The sequence below is a fragment of the Pantherophis guttatus genome, chromosome 1, assembly GCF_059756535.1.
Source record: "Pantherophis guttatus breed Tessera chromosome 1, ASM5975653v1, whole genome shotgun sequence".
Taxonomy (NCBI): domain Eukaryota; kingdom Metazoa; phylum Chordata; class Lepidosauria; order Squamata; family Colubridae; genus Pantherophis; species Pantherophis guttatus.
Genome location: NC_142063.1, coordinates 21,372,395 through 21,396,995, shown reverse-complemented (window position 1 = coordinate 21,396,995; position 24,601 = coordinate 21,372,395). Strand labels below are relative to the sequence as shown.

The following is a 24,601-nucleotide window of genomic DNA, read 5'->3' as shown; positions in this document are numbered from 1 at the left end:
GGTCTTCCTGAAAGCATCCTGTTGCGCTCAGTAGGTACAGAATGTAATCCTAGGTAGACTTAATAGACCAAAAAGACTAAGATCTTACATTTTGGGGTGGAAGGCCTGCATGTTTCTACTTATATAGCTCAATCACAATTCTGTTTTAGGACAATCATACTGGAATCAGAATCATAGGCCTGTGGTGGCGCAGTGGTTAGAAGTCAGTATTGCAGGCTAATTCTGCTGACTGTTAACTGTCAGCAGTTCGATCCTGACCAGCTCAAGGTTGACTCAGCCTTCCATCCTTCTGAGGTGAATTAAGGAGCCAGATTGTTGCGGGCAATATGCTGATTCTGTAAACCACTTAGAGAGGGCTGTAAAGCACTGTGAAGTGGAATATAAGTCTATGTACTATTGCTATTGAAAGGGACCTTGGAGATCTTCTAGTCCAACCCCAACCCATGTCAGGCCAAGTAATCCTATTGTATAATTCAAAAAGAGTAAGTATGATCTAGATAAAAATCTTTTTGGTGTTCTTATAATATTAAAAAAAGGGGGGGTTGGAAGTATTCACCAAACAGCGAGAATCCATACATTAAAATTTAACAGGAAATCTGGTCTAGAAAATCAAGGGAGAAACCGGCAGGAAAAGTTGCAAATCATGATCACATGATGTCTCGCTTAATAACTACAGCAAAAAATCTGGAACAATTAGCTCACTTAATGACCACGTTGCTTAACAATGAATTATCCAGTTAATGTTGTGATTGTATGTCGAGGGACTGACTACCTGTATCAGACTGAAAATGATGTGGATTGTTTTTACAGGCTCACAATCTAAAAAACAAAATATAAAGAAAACAAGATAGGAAACCATGCTGATAATTCTACTCTGGGTCACATGACTTCAAAAGAGACGGGGGGGGATTTAGAATGGAACAGTCAGTAACATTCTAAGCCTTTGCCCAATTTTTTCTCCATAGGGATGCTTGGAGAGTTTTTCAGGATTTTTTTTCCTCTGCAGTCCCTGGGTGGGTTCAGCTTTTTCAAACTCAAGACTCATGCCAACAGAAAACCCATTATAGCAATAAGACTTTATATATAATGCTTTATAGCCCTCTCTAAGCGATTTAGAGTCAGCATATTTCCCCCAACAACCCGAGTCCTCATTTTACCATCTTCGGAAGGATGGAAGGCTGAGTCAACCCTGAGCCGGTCAGGATTGAACTCCTGGCTGTGAGCAGAGTTTACCTGCAACACTGCATTCTATCCACTGTGCCACCCCCGGCTCTTTCAAGAATGGAAAGGACTTCTCTGTGTAGACAGCCCCTCATTGACCAGCCAACCCCAAACTAGGAGAATCTGCTGTTGGAATTGCCACTTCTCCGGAGGGCTGGAAATCTTGTGTTTTTTGGATGGGCTGGATTTATCTACATGGCTAGGACTTTTTTTAAAAAAAAATCACACAATTTCCATTGAAGGGACTCAATGAAGAGTCAGCCCTTGTGCCCCGTGGGGGAGGGGAGCGCCTTGCAGGGTCTTTTATGCATCAGTGGGAATATCAGCCTTCTGGTGATAACTGTGTCTCTTCTTCCAGAAGACTAAGATTGCTGTGCCTGAACTAGGAGGAGGCGGAGAAGGAGGAGGAAGGAAGAGGAGGAGGAGGATTGAGATGTCCAGTCTCCTCTCCCATAACTGTTGAAAACTGGGCAGGGAGGTGCGGCACCCCATGGATGAATTAAATGGTGCAATGGGAGTGTTGATTTCACAGCTGGCCTCCAGCTCTGAAGCCAATTAATGTGCGGAGGAGAGCACAGGATGGAAAACTCTTGTTACGGGTTGAGCACCTTAGCCTGACTTCAGTTGGCCTTACTAACCTTGCAGCTTCTCAGATGGAAGCTCCTGGTGTGAGGCCATCCTTGGGTTCCTTCTGCTTTTTCAGAGTTATCTGCTGAAAGACGGAAGAGGCGAAAGACCTGAGGCCTCCTTCACATCATTTTTTTCCCCCAACACTCTGTGGCGCTAGAAACAATAAAACCTGTAAGGAGTAAGGAACTTGGGTTCTGATCCCTTTTGTTAAGCAATTACATTTATTTATTTATTGAAGCTATTAGATGGATTCTCAGATGGATTCTCCGTGTGCAATATTGTAGCAGATTACATTATCATTTATTACAGTTACATTGATCTTTTTTTCCCAATAACATTTTTGTTTTTATTTTACAACACTCTTGCAAGGCAGGACAACGACCAGCAGAATCCAAGATCCTTAGTTTTCAAGCTCGAAAATGGTCCCCCGACTTTTGCAACCGTTCACAGAGTTAACTCGAATACTGACAATATACTAAGCCATAAATTAACCGACGGGACAGGGTTCACATAGCTTTCCAAGCCTCACCTCCAACCCCCCCCCCCAAATCCCCGAAGTTAACACTCTCCAAGCCTGGTCGGCTTCACAAACGCAGCCGCCAGGTCTCCATCTGACTTGGCTAATCGTGGAGCGGGAACCCAGCCTGCTCGCATAAATCACCCAGCTATAACCCGGGAGACCCAGAAAGAAGCGCGAACCAGCGGTTAAGGGCTTGAGCGCCCCCCCCCCCCCCAAACTCCTTCTTCTTCTCCTCGCCTTCCTCCGGAATGGAAACGGCATCGCCCTTTTAAGAGGCCAGGCGATGGAGACAGGGAGGGGGAGGAGGCCCCTTTCTTGGAACAGCCACGAAAAGCCGAGGAGGGGAGGGGAGATCGCGGGGAGGGGAGGGTCCGCCGGAGCCGTCTTCGCTCTTTGGAGGCAGCCCGGAGCCATCGGCGCGGCGCCCAGCCTCCTTCAGTCGGGGTGGCGTCCGCAGGCTCCTCGCTCAGTCTAGCTCGGGGGGCGCTCGACGGCGGCGCGATGGGGCTCCAGCGCTGCTGCGGGCGGCGGCCCCGATCCCCAGACCGCTTCCTCCTCTTCCTCCAGCTCCTCTAACGGCAGGTGCCGCGGCGGGGGCTTCCCCCCCGAGCCATGTACGCCAAGGGCAAGGGCTCCAGCGTGCCCTCCGACGGACAAGCGCGCGAGAAGTAAGTGCTCCGCTTTTCCCCGGACGACCCCCACCCCCACCCTGCCGCCTCTTTCTCCCCGGGGGTGGGGGCGACGGGGACGCCTCGGGACCCCCCCCCACCCCTCCGACCTCCCCCGCTTCCAGGCAAACTCCGCTCTTCCCTGCTTAAACTTTGAAGCCGGAGTTGGCCGTGCGCGCGCGCCGCTCCAGCCTGCGACCCCTCCCCTGAAAAGCGCGCCCTCTCCCTCCTTCCCTCCCTCGGATTGGGCGCCGGCGGGCTCCCCTTGGCGCGAGGGAGCCTGCCCCGGGGGTGGGGGGTCAGCGCTGCCGGGGAGCCCCGTCGAGGGGCGCGGTGGATGGGTGGGTGGGAAAGTTACGGGAGGGTCTTTCGGAATTTGGGGAGGGGGGGTCGCCCGAGAACGGAAGAGTTGCTCCTGGTAGAGGCGGGGAAGGGGGAGATCGGAGGCGTCCTCCTTCCCCCTCACACGCAGCCTTCATCCTGGGGAGGGAGAGAGGTTGGGCAGCCCCGGGCACATTGCGCTCTCGCCCGACGTGCGGCAAGAGGACGCGGGGATTGAAGGCACCCGGCGGGCGGCCTTTGCCTGGAGACCAAACGCAGCCCCCCCACCCCCACCCCACTCCCTACCCGGGGTGGGTGGGGAGTGGGGTGCATCTGAGTGCAGCTTCGCCTCCATCGTCCGTCGCCCCCCCACCCCCGCCCGCTTCCTCCCTGCATCGCTCAGTTGTTTGCTCCAGGCACACGTGGGCGGCTGGTGTGTCTCTTCCTGTCTTCGACAGACCCCCTTCTGTCCCCCCTCCCTTCCCCAAATCTTCCCGCGATCGGAGGGGGGGAGGAGGAGGAGGAGGACCGTGACAAGTGGAGTTTATAGTCTTTGTCGTCTCCCCCCCCCCCCGAGAAATGGAACCGCCGTGTCTCTGCTTGTATGCGCTGGAATGAGGACGCTGAATACCTCGGGGTGGGGGGTTGGGGGTTGACCTCAGTTTTCCTCAGCGCTGATGTTTGCTTGCTGGAGCCGAGGAGGTTATGAAATACGTGGGGGCTACTCCAGGCGCTGGGGGGGAGGGATATACGAGAGGTGGGGGGGGGCTTCTGAAGCAGACCTCAATGGGGAAGGATTAAAACGTGCATATCAAAGTTATTTACAGAGGAGGGGGTCCCTACAGTCCAGAGGCTGGTATTGCAAAGCTCTCCCCCCCCCCCAAAAAACCTTTCCATTCTCTGATTTTTGGACTACGCAGGCATGCATAGAGGAAGTCTCTGCAATATCCCCCTTCTGGTTCAGAGGAGATGTGGAACTCAAGGCCACCAGATACAAGCAGGCTGCTTCTAGTCTAGTCACTGAAGCCAAATAGGGCATGTTAAAGGTTTTCCCAAACACAGACAGACCACTTCTATTCTTATGCCCACACATACGGCTCACAGATCTGAGCTGTGCTACCTGTGAATTAGGAACATTGACATCTAAAAACATCTGGAGATACCTGTTGGGAACAAGCTGCCTCAGGATATGGGAGAGCTCACCATTTTGAACTATGGTATTTATTTTCTTCAGGGGCCATTCACAAATTCTAAGACCTGTGCAACAGAAGATTGTCTTTTTATGATAGCTTTGCAAAAGAAGATACCTTGTTTATGGTAGGCAGATGCCATAGTACTACATAATACTACATAAATATGTTTAATAAAGTCCTTGGATGATTTGCTGGGAGGTCTACAGATCTCTTTTTGCCCCTTTCCTGGCCCTTCCCCTTTGGTTTAACAGCTGTTTGGCCAGAAGATATTTGGTCAGGGAATGCTTTTTTTCCACTGTTTCCTCTCCATGCCTCAAAAAGCTTCAGCTAATTAATTCCTTCTTGTTGAGGTGCAGTTTAAAACCACCAAAACAGCAGCAAGAGAGAAAGTTGGCAATTGTGATGGCAGCAGCTGGGCAGGGCCTCTGGAAACATATCACCAATATGGGGGGTCTAATAAGGTAGACCCATCATACCTGGGCTGTAGAAAGTTGGATGACCACTTGATAGCAAAATATAAAGAATTTTCTGTTTTCTCATTTCTCATGTCCAATGGACATCTGGATTTTTGCATCCCAGATAATGGTAGAACAGGAGCTTTTAAGGAGAGAGGGAGGGAGGGAGGGAGAGAGAGAGATTGCATAGCAGCTAGTAAGACTGTAATACATCATATTCAGTTGTACAAAGGTGCAGTGGAACACAGTCAGAAATGAAACCCATCTCTGCTGCTCTTTAAAGCAACCACGTCTTTTCTCTGAACCATGGAATAGCTGCAGAGGGTACAATCCTAGGGGGGCAATCAGATTGCTTTAGATGGCTACAGATAGGTGCTATGCTTGTATTCCTGCATACTCTGATCAAACATCTTTTCTGAATTATTTCCACTGCACAGCTCTAGTAGCTACGCTAATCAATAAGGGTATGTGTGAGATAGAAATACAGTATTTTCAGAAGGTTTTAAAAAATATTTCCCTCTAGAAAATTCCTATAAGGCAGGCCACTCATCTTTGTTCATGTAATGTGGGGTAGGAAGGCTGAATCTGAGAGCTTGCTTTGGTGAATTCCAAGATCCTGTGTCCTCAACTTAAAACCACGGTTAGGACCAGAATTTCTGTCGTAAAGCAAGGCAGTTGTTAGTTGAGTCGCGCCCAGTTTTACAACCTGTTTTGCCATGTCTGTTAAAAGAATCCCTGCAGACAAGTGAATCACACAGTCATTAAGAAAATCTGGCTTCCCTCGTTGACTTTGCTTGTCAGAAGCTGGCTGGGAAGATTGCAGAGAGCAGTTACCATTGCTATTTGCTGCAACCCTGTAAAATATATGCCAATTGACAAGCACGGGAAAGTTGATCACATGACCCTGGGAATGCTGCGGTGGTTGTAAGCGTGGTCCTAAGGTCGTAAGTCACTTTTTTTTCAGTGCCATTGTAACTTCAAACAGTCGCTAAACAAGTAAATGGTTGTAAGTCAAGGACTACCTGAATTTTGTCTTGGAAGTGAATCTCCAGATATTTGGGTGCCTTTATGAGTTTGCCTTGAAGGGGATGTGAGGCAAGTGGTGCATCTGAACTATGCTTTTGGTTTTGCAAAACTGCTGTCTTGAGAATTCCCCACTTTTGGTAGATCCCACTTTTTCCTAACCTCGTGCCTTTTAATAAGCAACTTAATTTCTATTTAATAGCAATAGCACTTAGATTTATATACCGCTTTACAGCCCTTTCTAAGCAGTTTACAGAAGCAGCATATTGCCCCCAACAAACTGGGTCCTCATTTTAATTTAAGTTATGTTGAATTTGGATTCCCATGCTGACCGAGGTTATGGGTACTAGAAGTCTAGCACTAATGGTAAGCATCAGGTTGGGGAACTCAGTGGCCAGTTTTGCGATAATATCCTTCCCTCTGGAATCTGGTAGACACACACACACACTTTTAGCTTCCGGAAAGCCATAAAGGGCCAGGTCTTCTGGGCATTGTGGCTGGGTATAGTTGAAACCTGAGGATTGCATGGATTGGAGATGGTGGGTCAGGTAGGTCTGGTTTCCTGGTTTTGGCTTTTTTTATTATTGTGAGCAGCCCAGAGCTTTGTTTTATAAGATGGATGGCCGTATAAATCTTTTAATTAAATAAATATATGTGTGCCAGCAGGGGTTAATACAGTAGTGTTTAGTTGGTTGCTAGATCATCTTCCTGTATCTAGATTTTATGGCTCTTTTTGTACGGCTAAACTAATTTTCTTGGCAGAGAAGAGTTTTGCTCAGTAGGTAGAGCACATATTTTTTATCTGCAGGAATTCCAGGTCCAGTCTGTGATATCTCCAGGAACTAATATCTCAGAGAGCGGCTACTGGCAAAACATGGTTCTGAAATGCTGTGCCCTCCAACTGTTTCAGGCAGCTAGTATAAATTTCCACAGTTTGGTTTGAGCACGGAAAGCCCCAACTTCAGAACCATCAGTTCCATTTAAATGGTTCTTGAGTTCAATGGCTGGGAAAAAACCCTGTGCTGAAGGAGAGTCCCTGATTATTTAGATAAAATGTAGGCAAGATGGAGCAGTGAGTTGACTACCGTGTTTCCCCGAAAATAAGACCCTGTCTTAAATTTTTTTGAACCCCGAAATAAGCACTTGGCCTTATTTTTGGGGAGGTCTTATTATTTGGGGGCGCATTGAGCAAGACGGGGCTCCTCTTGTCGTCTTACCTGATTTCCAGCTCTGTCTCCCTAACCCTAACCAGAGGAAATGGCGGGGACAGGCTGCGCATGCGTTTAAATATTTTCAGGGAGGGCTTATTTTAGTGCATGCGCTCAAAAGCCCAATTGGGCTTATTATCAGGGGATGTCTTATTTTAGGGGAAACATCTGTGCCATTTATTGTGAATATTGCATTTTTAAAAATAACAACACTGACTTATTATAAAAGCATTATTCTTTGGATTTATGTTCTGCCTTTTTGCTAGGTGCTCAAGACAGTGCATGTGGGGATTTTCCTATTACCACAAACGTGGGTAGGTTGGGCTGAGAGAGAGAGAGTGACCTGCCTAAGATTCCACTATGAGTTTCCATAGGTGAAAGTGGATTAGAACATGGTATTTCTCAACTTTGGCAGCTTGAAGATATGTGGACTTCAACTCCCAGAATTCATCAGTCATCATGCTGGCTGGGAAGTTCTGGGAATTGAAGTCCACACAGCTGCCAAGGTTGAGATACACTGTTCTGGTCAGTCACGTCAACATCTGCACTACAGATGCTCTTGCATGGAGGATAGCCATAGCAATAGCACTTAGACTTATATACCGCTTCATAGTGCTTTACAGCCCTCTCTAAGCGGTTTACAGTGTCAGCATATTGCCCCCAATAATCTGAGTCCTTATTGTATTGACCTCAGAGGGATGGAAGCCTGAGTCAACCTTGAGCCGGTCAGGATCCAACTGCCATCAGCAGAAGTAGCCTGCAGTACTGCATTCTGTGCTACCACGGCTCCCAAGGAAAGAAGGAGAGAGATACAAAAACCCTGGCAAGCACAGAAAATTAGAAGTCCAAGCAGTTCAAATAGATATATAGATTTATTGTTTTCTAAAGCTCTCTACAATAATCTGACAGTTAAAGCAAATTGGTGGTACTTAAGAGTCAATGGAATTCAAGATGGGCGTCTTTTGTGGGCACGAAGGGATGTGAGACTGATGACGTGTTTGACCCCTCCCTTGGGCTCAGCCTGGTCATCTCCTACACACCCTTTCTGTGCACAGAGAGTCAGAACAGTTTAGAGGTCATGTTGTTCAACTAGGACTAAAGAAATCCATTCATGCCCCACCTGCAGTGAAGGACAAGGTGAAAACTTTTATAGGTAGTCCTTAACTTACAACCATAACTGGGACGAGAACTTCAGTCACTAACTGATGCAGTTGTTAATTATGTAGTGCAGGGGTGAAATCCAGCAGGTTCTGACAGGTTCTGGAGAACCGGTAGCAGAAATTTTGAGCAGTTCGGAAAACCGGCAAATACCACCTCTGGCTGGCCCCAGAGTGGGGTGGTAAAGGAGATTTTGCAATATCCTTCCCCCAGGAGTGGGGAGGGAATGAAGATTTTGCAGTATCCTTCCCCTGCCACGCCCACCAATCCACGCCCAAGTCACACCACGCCCACCAAGCCACGCCCGCAGAACCAGTAGTAAAAAAAGTTGGATTTCACCACTGGTGTAGTGGAAAAAAAATTATGACATTTTTGTCATGCTCATTAAGTGAATTTGGGCTTTCCCATCGACTTGCTTGTCAGAAGCCTCCTGGGAAGGTCACAAATGGTGATCAAATCACCCTGGGAAGGCAGCAAATGTCATAAATACATGCCAGTTGCCAAGGGCCTGGATTTTGATCATGTGACTGCAGGGACACTGCAATGGTTCTAAGCAGTGGTGGGTTCCTTCCGGTTCGGCCCGGTTCTGCCGAGCCGGTAGTGATGAGGATATGACGTCTCCGAACCAGTTCTGCTCCCCCTGCCCCCACCTACCCACCCCCGCGCGTTATTCTTACCTTTTATTTGTTCCCACCCCCAATCTATTGCTGCCTCCTGAGTCGCAGCTGATGGCTAGAGGGAAAAAAACTGTTTAAACTCTTGCCGTGGGGCTTCAAAGGGCCGCCCTACAGCTGATCAGTGTTAAAAGAAAACAAATGAGTAGATCAGTGCCTGCAAAAATAAATGGGTAGATCAGTGCCTGCAAAAATACATGAGTAGATCAGTGCCTGCAAAAATAAATGGGTAGATCGGTACAGCTCTGCAAGCTGTGAAAAGCCTGGTAGACCAGTACCTCTGCTAAATCCTAAATAATTGTCACATGACCATCAAGCCACCCCCCCCCCAAAAGCCACGCCTACAGAACCGGTAGAAAAAAAAAATTAGAACCCACCCGTGGTTCTAAATGCGAGAAACTGGTCATAAGTTACTTTTTTCAGTGCTGTCGTAACTTCAGTCGTTAAACAAATGGTTCTAAGTTGAGGACTACCTGTATTTAAAAAAGTGGCACAAGAAAACACTGAAAGTACAAAATGCCATAATTAAGAGGAAGAAAGAAATCCCCACTCTAGTTTGAGTAAAAACATTGTTTTAAAATCACTGCCACATTTTATAATATTTATGCGGGACTAGCTATTTAAACAAAAATATCGTCAGGTGCAAGTTACAGGGACCCAGGACAGAGTTAAAAAATACTATGAGTTTATATTTCATGCTACCTATAGACAAGAAACTGGCACTAGACAAATCAAGAGAATTCACGAGGGATGGACTGGATTTAGATCTTGTAGGAACATAGCAACGCCAAACTGATGACACATTTGATCCCACCCTCGGGCTCAACCTGGTCATCTCCTACAGATACAGGTAGTCCTCGAGTGACAACAGTTCATTTAGTGACCGTTCAAAGTTACAACGGCGCTGAAAAAAGTGACTTATGACCATTTTCACACTTATGACTGTTGCAGCATCCCCATGGTCACATGATCAAAATCCAGATACTTGGCGCTTAGCTCATATTTATGACGGTTGCAGTGTCCTGGGGTCACGTGATCTGCTTTTGAGACTTTCTGACAAGCAAAGTCAATGGGGAATCCAGATTCACTTAACAACCGTGTTAGTAACTTAACAAAAGCAATGATTCACTTAAAAACTGTAGCAAGAAGAGTCACAAAAGGGGGCAAAACTCACTTGACAACTCACTTAGCAACAGAAATTTTGGGCTCAGTGGTGGTCGTGACTCGAGGACTACCCGTGTAAAATGTTAAAATATTAAATGCTTTGAGAATGCTTATGTGAAAATCAAGGGATGCAGTGGCTCAGTGGGTAAGACGCTGAGCTTGTCGATCAAAAGGTCGGCAGTTCAGCGGTTCAAATCCCTAGTGCCGTGTAACGGGGTGACCTCCCATTACTTGTCCCAGCTTCTGCCAACCTAGCAGTTTGAAAGCACGTAAAAAATGCAAGTAGAAAAATAGGGACCACCTTTGGTGGGAAGGTAACAGCGTTCCGTGCGCCTTTGGCATTTAGTCATGCCGGCCACATGACCACGGAGACGACAGCGCTGGCTCTTCGGCTTTGAAACGGAGATGAGCACCGCCCCCTAGAGTCGGGAACGATTAGCACATATATGCGAGGGGAACCTTTATCTTTACCTTTATATGAAAATCAAAAAAGACGAGATGATTGCACATCAAAACAGGCTGGGGCTGTGATTGCATTGTCACGACTACCACCTCCTTCCCTTTGCAGACCCCGTTCCTCCTGTTTAAAAAAAGACATTTTTATAAATGGAGGTGATCTACTAGGAACTAAAAACATGGCAACCGAATATGAGTCAAACAGTCCTTAACAGAAGGATTCTTCAAGGCTCCTGATTGCAGCGTTAATTCTTCAGTCAGTCTTCCTTCCTTCACACATGTTTAAATATCATCGATTCAGAAGAAGGAGGACTTTGGTGCCCTTCGTAGAATTGCTGGCGGGGGGGGGGGGAGAAACATTAGAGAAGCGGCTGCTATCAAATTACTTTTTGCTCTGGAAAGAAAGCTGGGGTATAAATCTAACAAGTCATAGGTTTAGATTTGCAGCTATAGATTTCTGGAAAGAGGCCCATTCCGAGTAGAAATGATGCTGTTGAGAAAAAAAAATAATAAAGGGAGATTGTGCTTCCCTTTTTATGGCATGGGGCCACGTCTGCCCTGGAGGGGCTACTGACTTAAAGGAAGGTGGGGGGGTGGTCTCACCTGTTTGAGATGAGGACAGAGCTAAACAGTTTTGGGAACACGGGAGAAACAGTGCCTGCCCTTCCCACAGCAGTAGCATTTGGACAGTCGTAGAGAAATGCAGCTAGCGTTCTGCAGCACACACGAGCCCAAAGACAGAGAGAGGCTGTCTGCGGCTCTTTGAAACAGCTGCATCTTTGGCTCTGCAGCTGCTGTGCAATCCTGGGATAGGTGTGGCTGTTTTAAGGAATTGCAGGCAGGTACCTGTCCTTGTTCCCGCGTGTACGCCAGAATCCAAAGAACTCCACCGAATTTCATAGGCAACTGCCAGGCATTTCGAGGCTGTTTAAAGGAATGCAGTGCAGTGCAGTGGAAAATTAATTTACAGAATTCATTAGTTTCAACAGGTATTAATAGCCACTATCCTAATCCTAGTCTGCGGTATAGATTTTACAGGCCAGATGTTCCCCCATCAAGATTTCTTGATAAATACTTGAGTTTACCTTCTTCTTCTTCTTCTTCTTCTTCTTCTTCTTCTTCTTCTTCTTCTTCTTCTTCTTCTTCTTATTCTTATTATTATTATTATTATTATTATTATTATAATAGGAAGCTAGCCTGAACAAAAATTGCATCAATATTTTTAGGCCCCACATAGATCCCTACGACAGAAAATAATAATTGGTGAGTGGCTGCAGTCTGGTAGATGTCCTCCCCCAAAAAAATATGCCTACCTGCTCAGAAAAAGGATAGAACCAGGCAGTTTGTCTTCAGGTAAATGAATATTTCATGCTTTGCTATGCGCATCCTGGCAGTTATTTTCTGCAAGTGCCCAGAATTCCAAATGTATTTGCCGGCCCCAAAAGATTGGGGGGCCTCTGACTTGGAGAGGGTTTAATGCAGGGGTGAAATGCTCCCGGTTCGGATCAGATAACCTGATCCGGTAGCAATGGAGGCGGGCGGTTCGGAGAACCGGTAGCAAAAATCCCTGCCCCCCTTCCTAAGCCCAGCTGAGCTGCACAATCATCAGAGGCTTTTTTTTTACTTTTAAAAGCATTTTTTCTACAACCTCTTTGGCTGAAAAAATGCTTTTAAAAGTTTTTAAAAAAGCCTCTGATGATCGCGTGGCTCAGCTGGAATCGTCAAAGGCTTTTTTTTTTAAAAAAAACCCTTTTTTTTCTTTTAAATGCCTCTAACGATCAGACAACTCAGCTTGGATTGTCAGAGGCATTTAAAAGAAAAAAAGGGTTTTTTTCTTTTAAATGCCTCTGACGATCCCAGCTGAGTTGCCTGATTGTTAGAGGCTTTTTAAAAAACCTCTGCCGATCAGGCAACTCAGCTGGGATCGTCAGAGTCTTTTGAAAGCATTTTTTTACAACCTCTTCACCGAAAAAATGGTTTTAAAAGTAAAAAAAACCTGGCCACGCCCACCCAGTCACATTACCCACCCACCAAGCCACACCCACAGAACCAGTAGTAAATTTTAGATTTCACCACTGGTTTAATGTGAGATTTAGATACATTTACAGAGGAAGAAGAAAACTTTTTAGAAGCTTTTGGCTAGGATTGATGCGTGGAACCTCCATGTTCTGAGGCATTCTATCTCCGAATGCAAGGGATGGGCTGCTCCCGTTGTGCCACATACGTGGGCTTCGTGAAATTATCTGATCTGGTGGCTTACTGTGAGAAGCAGAATATCGACTGCATGATGCAGTACGGATAGTTGATATGATGGACAGTGGAGGTATTGACTAGAATTCCTACAAAGAACAACTAAACTGAGTTGTCAATCATTTTGCAATAGGGATTTACGATAGGTATATTTTGCAACAGATAGATATATTATTACGACTCCTGCCGTAATATTTAAAGCATTTAGCAATCCGTCATTTCAAAATGGTTCGCTTTATTCTGTGTCATCAGGAAAGAGAAAGTGATGTCAAAAAATGAAAGGTGAGAAAAGAGAAACGTCAAAAATGTTTGACTCCTCTCACTGTTACCTCTGACTCCACCCTCTTTGTTGAAGAACCACCCTCTCCTGACAAATTACTCCCAAAAGAATACTTTCTATATCCATATTTATCAAACTTGGCAACTTGTAAGATGTGCGGTCTTCAACTCCCAGAATTCCCCAGCCAGCATGGCTGACTGGGGCATTCTGGGAATTGAAGTCCAGAGTTGCCAAGTTTGAAAAACACTGTTCTAAATCAACATACACCAAAAGGGCCAGAAGACTTTTTTTCTTCTTCTTCTTCTTGGAGCTTTAGCAGCTGCAATGGAAACCCATTGGCTGTGTTCTGACTGTTTATTAATCTGAAATCTGGTTTGATTTATATGGCCATCCATTTCACCACAGCGTTTTTTTTAGCAGCATATAAAATCAAAATACAAGCAACATGCATCCATGCAACTCAAGTACTTCATGGGCTGCAACAACCAATCTGTACTCATGCTTAGAAACACTTTCTGGCCTTCAGGGCTTTGCAAAGGCTGGCTGGGTTGGACCACCTCCAATCTTGGGGGGTGGGGGAGTGTGTAATCCATTTCTTGAGTTCACATAAGAAATGAACCATAAACCAAATGAGCTTGGTGGAGCAACTGGCTGTGCCTCCAAAAGAGGTAAATTTAGATGAACCAGCTACCCTTAGCATGTTATTTGGATACAGTTGACATGTCTTTAACTGATCTGGTTTAGTATGTTGTGTGAATACTACAAATCAGGGGTGAAATGCTCCCAGTTTGGACCGGATCGCTGGATCCGGTAGCAATGGCGGTGGGTGGTTCGGAGAACCGGTAGCAAAAATCCCTGCGCCCCCTCCCACCACCACCATGCCCAGCTGAGCCGCACGATCATCAGAGGCTTTTTTTTTTTTACTTTTAAAAGCATTTTTTCTACAACCTCTTCTGACGAAAAAATGCTTTTAAAAGTTAAAAAAAAAAGCCTCTGATGATCGCGCGGCTCAGCTGGGATCATCAGAGGCTTTTCAAAGCATTTTTTTCTGCAACCTCTTGGCCGAAGAGGTGGTAAAAAAAATGCTTTGAAAAATCTCTGACGATCCCAGCTGAGTTGCCTGATCGGCAGAGAGGAATTTTTTAAAAGGCATTAGAAAAAATGCTTTGAAAAGTTAAAAAAAAAAAAGTTGGCCACGCCCACCCAGCCACATTACCCCCCCCACCAAGCCACGCCCACAGAACCAGTAGTAACAAATTTTACATTTCACCCCTGCTACAAACCTGTCTAGTGCTGATAGTCTTTTTTTTTTAAAAAAAATTTTTTTTATTTATATGCCGCCCTTCTCCGGAGACTCAGGGCGGCTTACAGTGCGTTAAGCAATAGCCTTCATACTTTTGTATATTTTTATACAAAGTCAGCTTATTGCCCCCACAAACTGGGTCCTCATTTTACCTACCTTAGAAAGGATGGAAGGCTGAGTCAACCTTGAGCCTGGCGAGATTCGATCTTACTTTAATTGCAGACAGCTGGTGTTAAATTATAGTGCTTAGTCTGTTGAGCTATCCAGGCTCCTTGTCTTGACTAGTACTAGTCTTGACTAGTACAATCCTCGACCACAATTGGGACCAGAATTTCTTTTGCTACCCAAAGTGGTTGTTAAGTGAGTCATTCCTGATTTTATGTCCTTGGTTGCCATGGTTGAGCGCATCCCTGTGGTCATTATGTGAATTGTGCTGTTATTAAGTGAATCTGGCTTCTCCCATTGACGTTGCTTGTCAGAAACTAGCTGGGAAGGTCGCAAATGACGATCACACAACTCCGGGATGCTGCAACCATGGTAAAACATTGCTGGGTGCCAAGCACCTGAATTTTGATCTTGTGACCCATGGGGATGCCGTAACAGTTGTAAGTGTGAGGACTGGTTGCAAGTCAGGTTTTTTTACAGTGCTTTTATAACTTTGAACAGTTGCTAAACAGATGGTTGTAAGTTAAAGACTACCCATGGTTCTTAATAGCCTTTTATCCAGTTCCGTTTTTCGTAAAACCACCTACTTTGTTGCTTGGAAGCCACTTTGGTGTAGTATTGTATTTAAAAGTGCCAGACCAGAAGCCAGCAGACTGAGTTCTAGTCCTACTTTACGCACAAAGCCATTTCAGTGACTTGGAAGTCAATCATCCTCTCTTAATCCTAGCAGAAAGGCAGCAATGACAAACCACTTCTGAAATATTGGCAAGGAAATTGCATGGATTCCTCCACTATTGCCACTAGTGACTGACTCAAAGGGACATTAAAAAAAATAGTTATCATTACAGTGCCTATACACAGGCTACAGGACCTTAGGGTGGCTCACAGGGGCAACTGCGATGGCGACTGCATGATTGAAGCCAGAGCAATAGCACTTAGACTATATACTGCTCAGGGGTGAAATCTACTTACCTTCCCTACCGGTTTGGAAGTGCGCGTGCTAAATCTTCAAATCTGATTTTAGACCCTCTGTGCCTGCGCAAAGCCTGCGCATGCACAGAGGGTCAAAAACAGGTTACTTCCTGGTTAAAACCAGGAAGTAATGACGTCTGGGCGGGTGGGCGGAGTCTCACATTGCCGCCGCTACTCATTCGCCGAACCATGCACCGCCACCGCTACTGGTTTGCCTGAACTTGAGTGAACCGGTAGCATTTCATCCCTGATACCGCTCCATAAGGAGCCTTGATGGCGCAGTGGACTAAGTGCTGTTAAAGTAGTACTTAGCTGCCAGCTGCCTGCAGTTACTGCAAGTTCAAATCTCACCAGGCTCAAGGTTGACTCAGCCTTCCATCCTTTCAAGGTAGGTAAAATGAGGACCTGGATTGCAGGGGCAATAAGCTGACTTTGTATAAAAAAGAACACCGCTTGGGGGGGCCGAAAGCCCTACTAAGCAGGTATATACAAAAGTATGAAGGCTATTGCTTAATGCATTGTAAGCCGCCCTGAGTCTCTGGAAAAGGGCGGCATATAAATCGAACTAATAATTAATTAATTAATTAATTATGCTTTACAGACCTCTCTAAGCAGTTTACAGAATCAGCATATTGCCCCCAACAATCTGGGTCTTCATTTTACTAACCTCGGAAGGATAGAAGACTGAGTCAACCTTGAGCCAGTCAGGATCAAACCCCTGGTGTGTGGGCAGAGTTAGCCTTCAGTACTATATTCTAACCACTGTGCTACCATGACTCATATCCCTTTCATATATGTCAGTAAAAGGGGCAAACCTTTGACTACACAGCTGCAGCCATCATAATTTTTGTCCCCACCTTCACAGATACCCCTGGGAAGTCACCTGCTGACCCTTTGCAAAATGAGTAAAGTATCCAAGGGGTGTCCCAGAGATATTGAAGAGTGTTAACCTTGGACAGCATCTCAGACTGTTAGGCAGCAGGTTCTTAGTTGAGTTTCCTTTTGGTTAAAGTGTAAAAATAAATGGGGGTGGCTCATTTGAAGCTAGAGCCATGGGGAGGGAGAGAATTTAGTGGCAAGTGCTTCCTACAGTCACAACAGACAGTAAAGGAAATAAAGAGACTAAGACAGTCTCCCCCCCCCCCCCCGGGACTCTTCTTGACCACATAGTCACATTCACAGGCACTATCTTTGCTTCTTTGACTTCACTGGGACACCTGTAGCACCAGATTCCAATGGCCAATTTCATTCTTTAGCTACTTTATGTATTGTGCAGAAAAAGTTCACCAGGTTTTAGCATTAAGAGTGTGTGGAAGAAAAATATCTGCTCTCACCTTCTCCAGTCTAACCACAGATAGACTGTCTCTGTAATTTCTCTGCTTCTCGAAGCTTTTGTATTGCAAGTTTCTCTCACTGTGTAATTTCTCCTAGATCAGGGTTTCCCAATCTAGGAAAATTTAAGATGTATGGACTTCAACTCCCAGAATTCCCAACATGGCTGACTGAGGAATTCTGGGACCATGGGTTTTAAAGTTGCCAGGGTTGGGAAACCTTGTCCTAGATCAGGGGGGTCAAACTGGCGACTTGTGGGCTGGATGCATCATGCGCAGGCCACACCCGCCCCAGCTCCGTGAAGGGAAAAAAGTCACAAAATGTCATGTGACGGCATTTGCTGTGAGTTTGACACCCTTATCCTAGATCATCTTGATGTCAGGTTGAGGCTACAAAAGAAAGATTATTGAGTTAAAAAGGACCATTAACAAACATTAAGCCAGTACAACGAAAAAAGAAAAGTTGGTAGCACATATGTAATCATATAGAAAAATACATAAATATATATATATAGTTTTCCTGGCCAAAATGATTGTTATTCAAATGAAAGTAATCTACTTTGGACTATAAATGATGACCAGATTTGGATGAATTTGTTCTTAGAATATTTCAAAGCTCTTTATTTTTAACCTAAAAGAATTTTCCATACCTTTATATAATACTCATCCAAGGAAATGTTACTTTTTTGGTGTTTTACACTATTAATTTGGCAGCTAGCACAGGAACTGAATCAGTTCCTTATACTGCATTAATTTATACGTGCTAGAAAAAAAAATAATAAATGAACAGCAGGAATCGTTACGAACGATTGGTGATTTTTCCAATTTCTTCAAAAACTTCCAATGACAAGGACTAACTAATTAGACATTGCTATACCAAAAATAGTAATATGTGCCAATTTGTTTACAACGCAACCAGTACAATCTGGAAATATTACAATTAATGTTAAAATGCTACGCAAAGTGTAATACCACCTATGGATTATCTTTCAGTCAATTCTTAATGAATTGCTGAAATAGATTTAAAATAAATTAATGCCCCAAAGTGTTCCAGTGAGTTTCTGGAAGTTCAAAACCCAGCATTTTCCTCAAAATATTTTTACATGTTCAAGAGAAGCTGTTGTGTTTATTATAAGTATTTGATACAACATTAATGAGATACAAGTGAAGTAAATATATACCATACTTAAAGCTATTCTTGGTTTTAATTGAAGACACCTGGATACTTTACAAAAGATTGATTGGGTTTGATTCATTTGAAACCAGGTTGGTACTTGTGGCAATTTTTTTTTTTTTTTTGCAAAATATATTTAGAATTTGCAGGGTCTCCATCTATAATTAAATCTCTAATTCTATATAATCCTCCTTATTCCTATTGCTTATGCTGTGCAAATTTATCCTCGTGCTTAAAAAAAGAATATTGGAAAATGGGAGGAAAGGTGTTAGTAGCAGACCAGCATTTGCCCCAGTGCAGATTATTCAGATGCTTAAATGTAAATGCAGATGTCAGAATGCAAATACAATACAGGAAGTGGGTCAGATAGGAAGCCATCAAGAGCTATATGCACATAATGCATAGAGCCACAGATTTGTCAAAGGTACTTCAGTACAATGTGTGAACTCAGAAGATTGCTATAATTGAGCCAAGATGGCGTGAGAAAGATTGAAAGAAATACAGAGCTACTGTATGTACCTTTGAGTTCAGCACTGGGCAATGTAGATGAGCCCAATTGCTTTATATCTCTCCTGAAAATTTCCTAAAAGCCCTGGTTTGTAGCTTCAAGATTAATGGAGCTTGATCTGATCTTGCAAAATAATCCAAAACTGATTATGGGGTGGACGATGCTGTTAATTCTTTGCTACCAATGCCTCTTTCAAGCACTTTTCTAATCTCCAGCAGTGCTGAGGGGAGGCCTTTTAATTTTTTTAAAATTTATACGTTTATTTAAAACGTGTCTATAACTGCTTCACTTATATATTAAATCTATTAAAATCACAAACATTTAAAACCTGGCACCAAAGTTAAACTTCCAGTTCCTCATTAAATCTCTCACCCACCTTTTCCCTATGCAGCATTTGGGGGGAAACCCAATTTTTCAATGCTTTTCAGGAGGCTAGGACAATAGAGGCCTGGGAAGAATAATCCACAGGGCAGGGGCTTTCATGGAAAAGGCAAATTTCCTGGCTCCCACCCTATGGAAATATTAATGGGAAGTGTGCTCATTCTATCTTATTTTATTTATTTATTTAGAAAATGTATATTGCCGCCTACACATTCAAGGCAGCTTACAAGGATCTTAACTGGTAGGACAGGTAGATGACCTTAAGGGAAACTACACAAGAAAAGATTACCTGGCCCTATGCCATATAGGGATTTAGAGCAGAGGTGGGTTTCAGCAGGTTCTGACCAGTTCTGGAGAACCGGTAGCGGAAATTTTGAGTAGTTCGGAGAACCGGTAGTAAAAATTCTGACTGGCCCTGCCCCCAGCTGATCAGGAGGAAATGGGGATTTTGCAGTAATCTTCCCCTGGATTGGGGAGGAAATGGAGATTTTACAGTATCCTTCCCCTGCCATGCCCACCAAGCCACGCCCACAGAACCGGTAGTAAAAAATTTTGAAACCCACCACTGCTTTAGAGGTAATAGCACCTTTAACTGCACCCAGAAAAAAAACTGGGAGCCAGTGAACCTCGTCCAACAGAGGTGTTATATGGGTAAACCTGGGCATATGTCACTGGACTGAGGTAGAGTTCCTAAATATTTAAGTCAGTTCATTGTTTTGACTGGCAGTCATAACGAATAAGAAAACCTGCACAGAAGTGGCCAAACACATATAAAATACATTAAAATCAAGAGGTGGGATTCTGCCGGTTTGGACAAACTGGTAGCTCTAACGATCAGCTGGGCCCGCCTGCCTGCCCCTGCGCTTTACTTACCTTTATCTTCTCAGCTGATTGGTGTGGCGGAGCAGATTGCCGTGCCTCAGCTGTGTTACTCCGAAGTGGTAATACAGAAGGTTAGTATTTGTAAAACTGCAACCGCACGAAGCACGCGATCATCGAACCGGTTTATTAAGCCAAGTGAAGCACGCGATCACCCACCACTGATTAAAATGTACAGAAATCAGTAAGAATATTAAGCCAATGTTATTGCAGCAAATATGTTCTTAAGTAAAATATTGGACTTTGTTCTTTTTCCCCCAGGTTGGCACTGTATGTGTACGAATATCTCCTCCATGTTGGGGCTCAGAAATCTGCACAGACCTTCCTCTCAGAGGTAAGAATAGGAACCAAAGCTTGGGGGAGGGTGAGCAGACGGAGGAATATCCATTGATATGCAGCTCAATTTGATCATTGTAGATTGGATATATTTTCTTTAAAATTGGAGGTTCTGCAGAGAGGATTCTAATAAACGACAAAACAATACAAAGTTTGGAGGTGCTTGTTTCCAGGCAAAGTTTGTAATCTCTTTTTAAAAATATTTTTCAACACAGACCGAGGGTCCTCATACTGTAATGTGATTTGTAATAATTAAAATTTAAATTTCCCTTGAGTAGTTTTCTTAGCAGCATTAATGAAATGATTTGACACTGCCTTTTTTGGGAATGTTGCTTTGACATTCCAATTTAGCTCTCGGTGTTATATCGCCTAGTGGTCTCCCATCCATTACTAAGTAAGCCAAAGCATTAATTGCCAAGTGTTAAGCCAGGTGTGGCCAATTAGTGGGCCAACTTAAACATATGCTTCTGTTTTCTTATTTTCTCCTAGTTACATTTTTTTTTTCAAGGAATTCCTTTATGTCTTCAAAGCATCCCCTGGGGATGGGGGAAAGACAAATCTGAATAAAATGTTAAAACAGAAATGTATAATTGAAAGATACCAGATGACAGAGCTGGGTAAAATGAATTGTTTTTCTATTTGCTCCATTTTTTCCTTTTTGATTCAAGTCTCTCAGAAGCACAGTTCGCACACTATTACTACTGCAAAATCTTAATAACACTGAATCTGCAATCCAAAGCGCAATCCCCTTGAGCAAAGAGTAAATTCGCAAATAAGTTGGGAGAAAAAAAAATATTCCTTGGGAATCTTAATGCAGTGATAGCTTAATAATAATGTCGTTAGTGGCTCAAAGGAAAGAATTCTCCAAGGACAGAAGTCTGGTCTGGTGCCTCCACACCCACTCTCTTGTGAACCAGATGCCAGAGCTTATCATTTCAAAGAACAGAAGAATAGCTTTCCTGGATCAAGCCAATGTCCATTTTAGTCCTGCAGTGTGTTTCCCGTAGAGGCCAACTGGAGGCATCTTCGGTGCTTATACGCAGAAGAGAGAGAGATATTTCTCGCGCTGTTGTTTTTGTTTTTGCAGAAGGAGTTTAAGAAACATATTTGCTCCCAACCTGGAGAGAACATTGAGTGATTAAAGAGCCTGTCCTCCATTAATTTATTCAATCCAAATTATTCACAGATTAACAGAGTTGGAAGGGACCTTGTAGCTCATCTAGTCCAACCCCCTGCCCAAGCAGGAGACCCTATACCATTTCTGACAAATGGCAGTCCAATCTCTTCTTGAAAGCCTCCAAGGATGAAGCTCCCACAACTTCCAAAGGCAACTTCTGTTCCACGGGTTGATTGTTCTCACTGTCAGAAAATTTCTCCTTATTCCCAGGTTGAATCTCTCCTTGTTCAGTTTCCATCCATTGTTCCTTGTCTGGCCTTCAGATGCCTTGGAAAATAGATTGAACCCCTCCTCTCTGTGGCAGCCGCTCAAATATTGGAAGACTGCTGTAATGTCTCCCCTGGTCCTTCTCTTCATTAGACTAACCATGCCCAGTTTCTGCAACCATTCATCATATGTTTTAGCCTCCAGTCCCCTAATCATCTTGGTTGCTCTTCTCTGCACTCTTTCTAGAGTCTCAACATCTTCAGTCTTTTTAATTAATCTTCAGTCTTATAAGTTACTGTCCATCACTCAGTTTTAGAATACAGGACTTACAACCATTCATCTGATGACCTTTCAAAGTCACAGTGACATTTTAAAAAAAGTGATTTAGGACCACTCCTCACACTTACGACTGTCGCACCATTCCCACAGTCACATAATCAGAATGTGGGGGCTTGGCAAGCAGCATGTATTTACAACAGTTGCAGCATCCCAGGGTTATGGTGATCACCGTTTGGTACCTTCCCAGCCAGCTTCCAAACAGCAGAGTCAGTAAGGGGAAGCTGGATTCACTTAACAACTGCATGATTTATTTAACGGCAGTGATTCACTTAGCCACGATAGGCAAAGGGGAAAAAAAAGGTCGTGCAATTAAGTGTGACTCACTTAACCACTGCCTTGCTTAACTATAGAAATTCTGGTCCCAATTGTGGTTGTAAGTGGAGGACTACCTGTAATAAATTTCATTCCTTCCTACTACCAGGTAGGTCACAATATCCTGGATTATTTGGATAGAAGACTTCTAGGAAATCCCGGGCTGAAAACTACATCTGGGTGGGGATTTTTAAAGCCAGAAGATGGCAATCAAGGGCAAATTACTTCCATGTCAATGCCAAAATATCTACATGAATATGTGTATGAGGATGCTTGGAGTCGGGCTGTACTTGAAAGAGGCTTACTTAATTTTTGTTGCTACTATTCTAAACCTTGTTGAGACTTCCCAAGGAGCCTTCGTCTCTAAGTCTTAGCCATGCTTCTGCAGTTAATGGTTTTGAACGGGGCCAGAAGTGTTTTGCTGCTGATTTTCATTTATACTGTGTCCGATACATCTCGCTCCAATGCCCAACAGTAGTCAGACAGAATTGATGGATTCTGGTTCCCCTGAAATTGTTTTTCCGTGGTGAAACCTTTCACCATGTTCATCACTGACTGAGCCTAGACTTTTGGGGAAAAAGTTCAAGTGTGAATGTAGGAAATGAATCTTCAGTGACTTGTGGCACTGCATACTGTAAGAAGTTTGTCAACTAGCTGAATGTAGTTTGGCACTCTGTTGCTAAGAAAATTCTCAACTATATCCTTGAATGCTTTCTAGGTGACTTTCTCTGGTCCTACTAACAGATCATTGAACTGCTTGTCATTGATGGTGTATCTCAACTGTGATCCAACAAAAATGCCTTCCTTACTCTTGGCATCAGTTATTCTTGGAAACATCTGTCTCAAGTAACAGAAAGCATCACCTTCCTTGTTCATTGCTTTCACAAAATTTGTACGTGAGCTTTATGGGAAGAGGGGCCAAAAATATCTTTCTTGTGTCAATAAATGGTTCATGTGCCACTTTTTCCTGCCCCAGAACCAAATTCAACCAAACAGCAAGGGGTTCTCTGCCCGGTTGCTGTGTGGGCGTGGCCATGGTGGGTGTGGCCTAGTCAGTTTCCTGCACCATGGTGGAGGGGGGCATTTTTGCCATCCCAGGGCTCCGGAGGCTTTCCTCGAGCCTCCAGAAGGGCGAAAATGGCCTCCCCAGGCTCCGGAGGCCCTCTGGAATCCTGTTTCCGGGCTTTCTGAACTTCCGATAAGCCTGTTTTTACCCTCCCCAAGCCTCCGCACACGCTCTGCACTTACCTGCATCCAAAACGGACCGCGTGGGGACTCCTGGGAGATGCGAGGTGGTGTGGGTGGGGCCAGCCAGAAGTGGGATTTGTGGGTTCTCCAAGCTGCACAGAATCTTAGCTAGAGGTTCTCCCGAACCTCTGTGAACCCCCAGCAGCCCACCCTTCTGTCTGTCTGTCTGTCTATCTATCTATCTATCTATCTATCTAAATTTATTAGCTATCTTTCTTACCATTCTGGGCAGCTTACAATCATAAAAATAAATATATCTCCTTCTTCTTCCCCCTCGTTGTGTATATATATGTATACGTATGCATATACACACATACACATACAGACACATAAATAAGTTAGTGCCAACCACTAAAATCCAACTACAGATGGAGAAGACGGGGGCAGGATGGGAGGGAGGTGGAATCTGTTGTTACTCGATCAACCATCTCCACTCTGATGCTCCCCAATTGGGGGCCCAAGCTAATTGGCAGAGCCAGGTCTTTACACCCTTGCAAAAAGTAAGGAAAAATGGAGCCAACCTCACATTGGGAGGGAAGCGGGGGGCAAGATGTTCCAGAAGGCAGATGCAATGGCAGGGATGACTCTTTTCCTGGACCCCGCCAGCTAGAACAGTCAGGCTGAAGGGGCCTGTAGAATGCCTCCTCTGGACGGGCCAATCCCAACGGGACAAGACAAGCCTGGGAGCTTGTCCGAGTATTTGGTAATCTGAGCTGCATTCCAAGCAGCAGAACCACTACTTTTAGGTCTCCACAGATATTCCAGTTGCCCTTGGTGTACTGGATGTGCTTCAACAGCAGTTCCATGTTTTCGTATGTTTCTTTCATATGTGCAACATAGTCAACTGGCACTAAAGGATGTACAAGGCCATTGTGTAAAAACAGAAAATTTCCATAAAGTGGCTCCTGATAATTTAACTTACAGATTACTTTTGTGATTAGCCACCTAAAATCTATGAGATACACCCAAAAGTGTCCAGGAAGCCATTTTTTTTATAGTCCAGTGGAACTCTGGGTGTTGTAGTTCTGCCACTTTTGGAAGTGGTAAA

General features: G+C 44.4%; 1 protein-coding gene across 3 annotated transcripts in view; it reads left to right on the top strand.

The window, feature by feature from the left end:
* The first annotated feature begins 2,659 nt into the window (after positions 1–2,659).
* SSBP4 (single stranded DNA binding protein 4) overlaps positions 2,660–24,601 on the top strand; it is a 65,169-nt gene continuing 43,227 nt past the window's right edge. For all 3 annotated transcript variants that reach the window (XM_034437637.3, XM_087894438.1, XM_034437636.3), the window contains exons 1-2: positions 2,660–3,039; positions 20,196–20,268. In XM_034437637.3, the coding sequence (XP_034293528.1) occupies positions 2,984–3,039; positions 20,196–20,268 (129 nt within the window). In that variant the 5' untranslated portion in view covers positions 2,660–2,983. The remainder of the gene's footprint in view (positions 3,040–20,195; positions 20,269–24,601) is intronic.